We start from the raw sequence: 11,444 nt of genomic DNA, 5'->3' as shown, positions 1-11,444 counted from the left end.
GGAGGGTGTTAGGAAGAGAGGACAAGAGAGGTCTGGGAGGGGCTCACACTCTGGGATTAAATCCCAAAGAAGCTAGTGGCCCAATCAGCCTTCTCAGAAGGGGTAGGGTAAGGGTGGTGCGTGGACAGAATTCTGATCCAAAGGATTTGTTAGGAAAGAGTGTGTGTTGGGTAACAGTGTTACTCCAACCCTATATGAGCAAACTAGGTAAACAAGTGTGGAATGTGATTCCGAATTTATCATCTTCCTGACTTTTAGCTGTCCTTCCTCATAGTCTTTGGCTGCTGCTTTTACTTCTGGCAACAGTACAAAATCAAAAGACCAAGGGGATAAAACCACCACCACCACCAAAACAAAAACCCCAAACTATTCCAGGGCCTTTGTGATTTGCCTCTTTTTTGACAGATGTCAACAGAGATATTTGTCTTCTGTAATCTCACCATTTCCTGGCTTTCGGGCACTGTGCCCTCTGGGTGTCCTTCATCTCTTACTGTCTCCTCACTGGCTCCTCCTCCTCTTCTTCCCAGCAGATGGCCCCACCCTCTACATCCTGCTCTATGGCATTACACAGCCTCCCTCAGAGGTTTCGCTCTGCCTCCAGCTTCAGCTCCTGTCCCTGGGCCCTTGGAGTCACAAATCACATCTCCTGAGATCCCTCAGCCAGCTAGGCTTAGCAACCTTCCCATCCACTCACTGACACGCCTCGCTTAGATGTCCCCTTAAGCTCCACATGTCAGAGAGAGACTCACGTCCTCTCTTCACACCCTCTGTGTGAAACAACAGTCCTTCCTGACAGGCCTGCTGCTGTCCCAGCCCCGTTGGCTTCCTTGTTCCAACCTTGGAGTTACATAACTAACAGATGCCTCTCGGTAAGCCAGCAGCCAACAGATCCTGCGGATTCTCTTTCTGCCCTGTTTAGTGCTTTCCGTTTCCACAGCCCCCACCAAGATCAGGCACTGAACATTCCTTTCGGTATCAATGTTGAGGCCTCCCAATTGGCTCCTTAAAACCAGAAAACCAAACCAGTTGCCATCATGGCAATGCCGTGTGTGTCAGAACCGTGCTCCATAAGGTTTTCAATGGCCGATTGCTCAGAGGTAGATCACCAGGCCTGTCTTGCGAGGAACCTCTGGGTGGACTTGAACCACCACCGTTTGGGTTAGCAGCTGAGCACATTCATCAGTTGCACCGCCCAGGAATGTGATTGGCTGCTAACTCCCATGGTTTCCCTGACATGCTGTCAGCCAGACAGAGCCTTCTTCTCATAACGTAGTGCCTCTGTCCTGATAAAATACCCAGAGTGTGTTCTTAAAGGGCAAATCCCAAGCCTGCAGGCAAAGTTGTCCATTAACTAGCTCTATTTTATCTGTTTTATTTTCATACTTAATAAATAAATATCTATCGTATTCACATTGTTATTAAATGAAATTTGTGTGCCCAGGCAAAAACCAAAACCTGTTGCTATGGAATCAATTACAACTCATAGCAATCCTATAGGACAGAGTAGAACTACCCCATAGGGTTTCCAAGGCTGTAAATCTTTACAGAAGCATATTGCCACATCTTTCTTCTGGGGAGCAGCTGGTGGGTTTGAACCGCAGACCTTTCGGTGAGCGGTTGAGCACTTAACCACTGTGCCACTTTGTCACCCAGTTGTGCTGAGGCAGGAGAGATGTAAACAGGAATGGAATGCGATTTTTGCCATATTCGGAATAGCTGAATAGTCCACTAGTGCAATACAAGGACTTACTACAGTTTAATGAGGATTCAGTATGAAAAGTGATACAGCCTAGATGAGTCACGGTCCCATGACAGTCGTGGGGAGAAAACTGGGAGCAGGAGAGATTTTATAGATGACGAAAATGTCCCGCCAGCATGTTGAAGGAGGAGCAAGCGTTGGCCAGCAATTGGTGGCTCGGACTGTTCCATTGAACTCACCAGCTCGCTGGACTCAGTCAGAATTACCTCTACCCTTTCCAGCCCCTTCAGGGGCTTCCCAGTCTTTGCTAATTCAAATTCTGCTTCTTTCCAAGTTCACCTCAAGACTAATTTCTCCCAAGCCTTTCCTGGCACTTAATCTTATCATCTCTTTTAGACGCTGCACAATGACATCATTTCTTAACCAGAACCCTGGCACGACTCCGGAGGGCAGAGGTCCTCAAATATGAACATGCATTTGAATCATGATGTGATTCAGTGGGGAAAGCACAGGCCCAGGAACCTGCATTTTTAACACTCCCACCCACCCCCAAGTGATTGAGACCCAAAGAGATGCGGAACCACTTCCAGAAGCATGCTTTTGCACATATGTCCAGTCAGCAGTGCCTAGCAAAGTGCGCGCTGCTAAATGCTCTAGGCTCCAAGCGCGCTGGGTGACTATTTGATGCTTCGATTATTAATGGTACCCGGAGAGTCAAATGGGTTGCACTGCTCTCTCCGGAGTTGACTAACTCCTGAGGCATAAAATCTCTGAAAGTCGCTGGTAGGGCAAGAGGAAATTACATTTTCTGTGCTTTCAAAAAAGGCGCAGCCATCACCCCAAATTACCTTAGTGCTTCTCCACTAAATTATGCTTTCAGAATATACAGAACGCACCGCAAATTATACGGCTTAGAAAAGAAAAGCCTCCACTCAATGCTTCCAGCTACAAACATCACAAAACTGTGTAATTGTAAGAGGCGGGCAATATTGTAGGGCAAACGCGTCCGAAACAGGGATTCGTAAAATCTAATGCCACTCGAATCACTAGAATCTGAAAATACATGGAAGCAGAGATTGCCCTAGACGACCTTTCCCACGCCTTTGGGAAGGCAAGAGGCCCATAGTGACGGATCCTGGACCTTGCTCGCTGGTCCGCTGGGGGCGGATCCCGGACGGCAGCGTGATGACGTCACGTGCGTGGGGACGCCCGGCGCGTCGTCCCGCGCGGAGCTGGGCTGGCGGTGGCGACTGTGGCTGGTTTCGGTTCTTGAGCTGAGGTGTTTGGGTCTGTTCCTCCGCCCTTCGCCCTTCGCCCGGTCCTGGTGTCCGCGGCCCGGCGCCGGCCCGTCATGGTGCTGTCGGCCCGCCCCGCGCGGCCCCGCTGAGCCTCCGCGCGGCGGCGAGCGCGGCTTCGGGTCACCATGCCCACCCGTGAGTGTCTGCCGAGGGTCGGGCCGGCCGGGGGCGTCGGGAGGCGGTGGCCAGCTCGGCGAGCCCTCCGATGGTCTTCCGCCTGGGGCGGCTGGGGGAGCCGGGGGGTGGCTGGGGAGAGTCAGGAAGTGCCCGCGACCTGCCTGCCGATTTAGTTTCGTTTAGGCTTGGCTTTCACCGGGGCTGGGGCTCCAGCCTCGTTGCGCGGATGGGTAAACTGAGGCCCAGCTGTGACGGGAAGGGACTAATGAGGTGCCAGAGCTGGTGACAGCTTGGCCCTGTTGGACTTACGCGTGTAATCTCTTTCCTGGGCTGTGGCCGCTACACAGCGTCCTGGGACTCCTGGAAATGCAGAAAATCGCCGCGATTCGCTCGCCCTTGCCTGCTCACTTTTCCCAGGTGGCAGGCGCCGGCGCCCAGAGTCCTTCCCCCGGCACCCCGGGGTCCCCCGCAGGCTGGCCTCTGTCACCGTCCGTAACGCATCCGAGGTGGTTGTAAGAGATGCCCTTTGGGGCGCTTGTTAGGCGCAGATGGGGCGAAGTGTGCCTCTTGGGCTTTATATTCACCTGGGCAGGTGGTTGTTGAAAATGCCAGGTTAGGGCGCCTTCCTAGACCTGTGGACTAAGACCCTGGTGCTGGGGCCCAGGAATGCGAATTTTTAACAAGCGCCTCAGGTGTCACTGATGGACTCCAAAGTTTGAAAATCAGCGGGCCAAGGTAGTGGCTTTTCTGCATCCTGGACAAACGAGGCACAGCAGTACCACTAATGACCCATTTTTAAATGACCCAGATAGTCGCAGTGTGACTTTAAATCCAGTGTCCCATATGGGTGTGTGCAGACTAGGGAAGTTCCTGGGCTAGGACAGAGCAGGAAGCTTGATGGTGCTAGAGTTGAGGTTCTTTTCTTGATTTGAGAAGTATACCATGTTGCAGAATCTTGAAACCCTTGTGAAAATGTTCCCAGCTAGTTGATATTTCTTCAGATTCGTAATTAACTCCTTTTTCTAATTGTCCTTATTTTTGTAGCCATATGGGACACTTTCCAGGTCACCCTCAAATCCATGTTTTGCCTTGTCTTGGGTAAAAGGGAATCATTTTGTGATACTAGAAAGTTTTTTTTTGTAATGTTATGGAAGATCCTTCAATCTTGCAGTAAAGATGATTTTTAACTCCTCATCCACGTGTGGGTAAGCTGGACTTAGTTTTCTTTACATAGTGCTGTGCATTCTTAGCTCGTGGTATTGGACTCCACATCCAGTAAATATGTCAACAGTATGTATTTTAATTTTATCCCTCCAGGCTGGAGAAATAACATCATCAGCGTGATTGTCCGTTTATTCTAAATTCATGTCCTCGTTATTCGGTGACTGAAATTAACTGTGCTAATTAATCTTTACTTTCTGAGAAAGCAGATGGGAGGGGATAAACCTATTTCTTGAAAGTTAAGGTTTCAAATGAAATTTAATGATCAAAAGGCAATATAAGCAGCCTATAAAATTAAAAAAAGAAATTCGTTATGTTCTAGGATTCTCCAGCTTCACTGAGTGGTCCTAGAAACCTTGTTTCTTTTAAAATACTTGACTGACTCTGGGCAGTGACTTTAAGTAGGATGAACCATGGTGTTTTGCTTAGTTAGGAATTCAAGTTTCATGCCTGGCCTGGCAGGCAAGTGTGGTGCTTGAGTTCAGGTGTCCGTCTGCCATTGTTATGCTAATGTCTGTCGTGGTACGTTTTCCACCATTGAGTAAATTTTGGTACAGATTCAGGGCTGCAGTGGGAAGTCAGTGGTGTTCGTGTTGTCTCTTCTCTCCTTTCATGGCCAGAGTTGCCAGCATTGCTGGCATGGTGTGCTGCTTGGCAGAAATTCTGTGTGTACATGCATCTGCAACATGGTAAGGACATAAGCAGGAACTGCCAACTTACTCTTTGCTTTCAAAATGTTTTTTAGGAAGAAAACCCTCTTTAAATAAGTTTAGGTTTGGTTTTGTTGTTTTTTTAACTGTCAAATGAATTGAGAGGTTTATTTACAAGCTCAGCCAGTTAATGCTTAAGGATTTAAGCTAAGTAAGCTTAAATTTAAGCTTTTCTTTGAAACGAAGGCCTGGGAGATGATCACTAGGGTCTCAGAGCCTAAAATTCTGACAGTGATCTCTGCACTAAGCCATGCAGTTATTCCACTGATTTTACAGTATACTTCCTTGTTTGGGATTTTGGTACTCAGTACTGAGACTGGTGTTGGTCAGTATAATGCAGGCAAGCACAGTGTGTGCTCAGAGGATAACCAGTTTGAATTAGCTTCCTTGGCGCTATCCTAGATTGTGGACTCTTTCTGAGAAGGTGGTTACCTGAGTGAATGCCTGGCAGGGAGCTGCCCAGGTATGGGGCTGTTGTGTCCATGTCACTCTGAATTGAGCCTGTGGTCTGCAGTAGTCACTAGGCACAGATTTCAAGACTATTTCATGGAATGATTTTTTTCAGACCTATAATCTGACACATCATTTCTCTAAAAGCCATTATTTTCACCTCCACTGAAGTGACCATTAAGGAGCGTTTTGATCTTTAAGCTTTTCAGACCCTGAATCAGGATTCGAGTTGCAGTGAAGGTAAAGTTTCTCAATCCAGTCATGTTATTTTGCATATTAGAAGGCTGAGACTTGGTGAGTTTCAGTGACTTGGCTGAAGTCACCCATGGAGTACACCAGGACTGGAACCAGATCTGGCCGGAACCACCATGAACATAGATGATGGGTATTTTTTTCTAGTGCTAAGTTCATAATAGTTTAGCTTTTTCCATTTGGAGTTAAACTACAGAAAATGTAAGCCTGGCCAAGAGTTGAATCAGACTGTGAGCTTAGAAGAAAGGTTAGCATTTTGCCTTTGCTTCTGCTTCCGTCTTGTTCCAGAGTTCTGTGGGAAGGAGGCTAAGTGTGCCAAGTATGGTATGCTAAGTAGTAGATTGGTGTTCCAGGGACACACATGAACTTTTCTGCAAACTGCTGTATGGAAGGGCTCCTCGGTTTACAAGTAACTTGCCTGCAAGCCTACCCAGTAAAATGTACTCTCTTATTACATATGAAAAGTATTGTCTATTGGCTCGGGGAGATGGGAGTTCTGAGCCATCGTTCACTCTTACAGCTGCGCTGTCAATAATTGCTTGTGGTCACTGCTTGCGTTTTGCCTTTGCAGATTGACACCGAAACTCGGTGCATTTGTTGGGCTGTGGTAATGTGGTCATTCCTTGTTTGTGTGTGTTCCCTTTGATCAGCCTGATTGTATTGAACTTATTTTCAATCCATTCTTAGGAAAGAAATGCAGAGTGTGGATGAACTGTGAAGGCTGGTGCTGGTGAAGCGTTTCTGTTTAGAGGCACATCACATGCAGACTTAGGAACACTTGGCCTGAGCGTCCCTGTTCCACACGTGTGGGCCTTTCTGGGTTGGGCCCGTTTGGGTTCTCACTATCCTCACCCAGCACCTGTGTTGACGGCCGGAGCCGCAGCTGAGGACCCTCCTGCCCGTGCTGACCTTTGCCTTGCCAGGGCTGCAGGTGCCTGCATCTCACCTGTCCGGCTGACCCCCCTCACGCTCAGGGACATGACCACAATCCACGTCAAGTGGATTCTGACGCATGGTGGCCCTGTATGTGTCCGAGCAGTGGCTGGCTTTTCAGAAGCATATCACCAGACTGTTCTGAGATGCCTCTGGGTGGAGTCAAACCACCAACCTTTCAGTTAGCAGCCAAGTGTGTTAACCACGGACACCACACAGGGACTCCTCTTACAGACTTACCCACCTACAGCCATCGAGTCGATTCCAGTCATAGCAGCCCTGCAGGACAGAGTAGGAATCTGTACAGAAGCAGACTGCTTCATCTTTCTCCTGCAGAAATAGCTGGTGGGTTTAAATCACCGGCCTTTTGGTTAGCAGCCGAATGCTTTAAGCACTGCACCACCAGAGCTCCTTCTTAGGGTCATAGGGCTACATGAATGGTTACGTAGGTGGTGGGAGATAAGGCTCTAGAGGGACATGGGAGCCCGAATTTGAAGGGTTTGGTTTGCCATACAAAGAAGCACTTGACTTGACATTATGTCCAAGCTGTTATGATCATAGTACAGCAGCTGTCTGTTTTATAAGCGTATTAACAATTTCCGACTTACTGATTATAAAAACCACAAAGAAATTGTTGTTTGTAATAGCAATTTATTATTGAATATGGATTGTTGTCAGGCAGCATGCTTTGTGTTGCGTGTATTATCTTAACTTATTTCTCACCCTTGAAGGGAGAATCTCTTCAGCCTCTTGTGGAAGTGGAGAGACTGAGGTTCAGGGAGGAAGTCAGGTAACCTGTCTAGTGACAGGAAGTGATAGAGCTGGGATTGGAACTACATCATCTGACTTCAGAGTCCCAGGTTCTTTTTTTTCAGGCAGAAGTTCAATTTACAGTCATCAGATCCTGTCAGTTTCTTTTAACGCCGAGTCCCTTGTGGTTAGTACCGTGCCTAGCACATGATGCTTGATAAATGTTGAACAAATGAATGATTGCATCCTCCCTGCACAGCAAGCAAAGATGAGGTGCAGTAAACAAGGGGTGGAGGTTTAAATTGGTGCAGCTCTTTGAGGAAGTAGTTTTGACAATATGCTGTTAAGTACTCTAATAATATTTATGTTCACTGACCCAGTAACGTCACTTTTGGGACTCTGTTCTTTAGAAATGATTAAACACGTAGACAAAGATTTTTGCGCTAAGATAGCTGTCAGGGTATTAATGTACAATAATGAAAACCCAGAAACTGCACTGTCCAGGAATGGGGAAGTGGTGGAAGTTAAATATAGAACATCCTTACAATGAAGTGTTCAGCAACCATTTAACATGCAATTTCTGAAGCTTTTCAGTGGCAGAGGACCATACCTAATGAGAAATGGTAAGTGGAAAGGAGGATGTCTGACCTTGCGTCAAACATGGGAGAAGAGATTTAAAACCGTCACTCTCCTGGTGCTGGAATTGTGGATTATTTTTGTTTCTTGTCTAATTTATGTCATCTCACAACTCATCGGGTCTTTGATCATTGGCGTTCAGTGCATCCAATCTGTCCTTCAGATGGTCTCTATATTCAAATAGTATATAGTGAAGATTATATTTTGGTTCTGATGGACTTGTTTGAATTTTCTTCAGCTTCAGCTTGAACTTGCACATAAGCAATTGATGGTCTGTTCCATAGTCGGGCCCTGACCTTGTTCTGAGGGATGATATTGAAGTTCTCCATGGTCTCTTTCCACAGATGCAGTTTGTTTGATTCCTGTGTATTCCATCTGGCGGGGTTCACGTGTCTAGTCACCATGTATGTTGTTGAAAAAAGGTATTTGCAATGAATACATCAGTTGTCTTGCAAAATTCTGTCGTGAGATCATTGGTGTCGTTTCTGTCATCAAGACCGTATTTTCCAACTACCAGTGATTCTTCTTTCTTTCCAACCTTTGCATTCTGATCGCCAGTAATAATTAAGACATATTGATTGCATATTTGGTCAATTTCAGACTGCAGAAGTTGGTCAAAATCTTCAATTTCTTCATAATAGTACTAACTGGTCTTCCTTGTAGGTATATGGATAATAGCCTATCACGGACAGTAAGATAGACTTTGAAGTGTTCTCTCATGAGAATGACACTCTGTCCTAGAGGACCACTGTAAGTCGGCGTTGACTGCACAGCTGTGGGTTTGGTTTTCGGTTTAGGATTTAGAGGTTAGGGCTGCAGTACATTTGCTCTCTGCTGGCTCTCGTAGGTTGCGCTCAGTGTGTTTGAGCAGTAGTTGGTGGATTGGCTTGTTCCTGAATAGGAAGTAAAATAGGGGGCATTCTTATCGCTGGCATTTTTTTTTGAGGGGGAAGGAAGGACGAAGGAATTCTGGCTTTATTAAGTGGTAGTTTTCATCCTGAAGATGGGGAGGGTTCCACTGACTCATTCTGTGTGGGAGCGGTCTGTTGGAGTTGGTAGGATCTTTCTCCCTTTTTTGTTTTGAATGATTGTGCACTGCAGAGTGAATACAGTTCTAAGGAGGTGTGTTCACAAAATGAATGTTGGCAGTTCTCCTATGATTAATATGTCAAATCTGTCAAAATTCTCCCGTCACTTGTGTTTGCAAGGTTCTTCAGTTCTTGAAATGAGCCACCTCTTGGTTATGTTCTGAAGCCACAGGAGCACTGTTCTTTCCCCCTTCCATGCAGGCCTTAGTGTTCTCCCTTGTGTGTGCGTATTTACTGCTGCCTGACTGTAGGTATTATTACATAGTTTGATTCTCATTCTTCTGAAAGCAGGATTGTGTTTTTCTCCTTACTCCACAGAAGCATGAGTGTGCTATATTCCGAAGTTAGACGTTCAGCGTTTTGCCCTGCAGTCTTCTTAAGGAGTTCTGTCCTCTTAATGCCAATATTAGCATGATTTTCTTTTCTTAAGTGGTGAGTTACTCCACTGTACCTTGGTCTTTTATTACTTGAACTCCAGGGAATTTCTGCTGCGAGAGTTTTCGGGATAATGCTAAGTGTTCCTCCCACCCCTGCTATTTAATTGGCTTTTCTGAACAGCTGTCTTGGCAATTGGCTATAAAATTCTCTATGCTGTGGTTACACTTCACTTTAAATGGATCTCACTCCTGCTGGGCAGAGAAAATGAAATGTGAGGTGTCCAGGTTTGCCCTTGTCAGTTCCTGGGGCCTTGTAAGCTTTGCAGGAAAGGGCCGGGCCTGGACGATGAAGGCAGTAGTCCATCTATGACATGGGACTGAAGTTGATTGTTTTTTGAATTCATTGATAAGTATTGTTACTAGCTGTCTGATCCACTAGATGGACAAAGTGATCCCTCCTCAAGAGATTTAGACGAAGGAGTTTGCAATTGCTTTGGGGGTAGAGACACTTTATGAAGATGTCCCTGGAGTCAGTGTGTTGTTAGGATCCAGATTCTTTTGTGGATTAATACCCCACTGTCTGCTGTGCTAGGGTGTGGAAGGGCGTGGGCACAGGAGTGGGTGCTATAGGCAAATGCGTAAGAGCTAGGATTTGAGGATTTTTTAATTTAAAGTTGTACTGTTTTAATCTTGCTTAACTCTGAATATTTGCATAAGAGCGAGATAATTTTCTTTTGATCCTTTATCATTTTCAAGAGTAAACAAAATTTCTTTTTTATTGTTTCAGTAATAAATACTACAAATATATATAGATTTCATGTTTTTTGTTTGAATACAGTGCCAGAGAAAGTCACTTTTTTTCCTATGGCATCACTAGTAATTGGCCTTACTTTTGAATTTGAGGAAAATTTACTAATACGTTGAAATCTTTTGGTGCCTTCAGATTTGGTTTATGATCCACAGTAATTCAAAGCCATCAGTTCTTCTGTGGGCTTCCTTATTCATTGTTCAGCTTTTGCATGCATATGAGGCTGTTGAAAATACCATGGATCGTGTCAGGCACAACTTAATCCTCAAAGTGACGTCTTTGCTTTTTAACACTTGGAAAGAGGTCTTTTGCAGCATATTTGCCGGATGTGGTACATCATTTGATTTCTTGACTGCTGCTATTCTGTGAGTGTTGATTGTGGATCTAAGATGAAATCCTTGACAACTTCAATCTTTTCTCCATTTATCATAATGTTACTGGTCCATTTGTGAGGATTTTTGTTTTCTTTATGTTGAGGTATAATCCTTACCGAAGGCTGTATGTAGTCTTTGACTTTCTTAGTCAGTGCTTCGAGTTCACTCTCAGCAAGCATGGCTGTGTCGTCTGCATACTGCAGTTGTTGATGAGTCTTCCTGCAGAGTCTTTTGCTGCTGCCTTCTTCGTATAGTCCACTTTCTGGATTATTTGCTTAGCATGCACATTGAATAGGTATGGTGAAAGAGCATGACCCTGATGCACACTTCTCCTGATTTTAAACCGTGAAGTATCCCTTTCTTCTGTTCAGACAACTGCATCTTGGTCTATATGTACAGGTTCCTCACGAGCACAGTGAAGTGTTGTGGAATTCCCATTCTTTGCAATGTTACCCATAATTTGTTATGATCCACATAGTTGAATGCCTTTGCATAGTCAATAAAATGCAAGTAAACATCTTTCTGGTATTCTCTGCTTTCAGCCAAAATCCAGCTGACGTTGGCAATGATATCCTTTGTTCCATGTCCTCTTTTGAATCTGACTTGAGTTTTTGGCATTTCCCTGTAGATACACTGCTGCAACTGTTTTTGAGTTATCTTCAGCATAATTCCACTTACATATAGTATTAATAAATAATTGTTCAGTAATTTCTGTATTCTCTTGGATCACC

General features: G+C 45.4%; 1 protein-coding gene across 1 annotated transcript in view; it reads left to right on the top strand.

The window, feature by feature from the left end:
• The first annotated feature begins 3,052 nt into the window (after positions 1 to 3,052).
• The window catches only part of EFR3A (EFR3 homolog A), a 111,737-nt gene continuing 103,345 nt past the window's right edge, over positions 3,053 to 11,444 (top strand). Inside the window, exon 1 of the mRNA XM_042780910.1 lies at positions 3,053 to 3,132. Within this exon, the coding sequence (XP_042636844.1) occupies positions 3,123 to 3,132 (10 nt within the window). The 5' untranslated portion in view covers positions 3,053 to 3,122. The remainder of the gene's footprint in view (positions 3,133 to 11,444) is intronic.

Source organism: Orycteropus afer, unplaced genomic scaffold, assembly GCF_000298275.1.
Source record: "Orycteropus afer afer isolate SDZICR_OR568_19922 unplaced genomic scaffold, OryAfe1.0 scaffold00069, whole genome shotgun sequence".
In the NCBI taxonomy this organism is placed as follows: domain Eukaryota; kingdom Metazoa; phylum Chordata; class Mammalia; order Tubulidentata; family Orycteropodidae; genus Orycteropus; species Orycteropus afer.
This window is presented reverse-complemented; position numbering and strand designations above follow the sequence as displayed.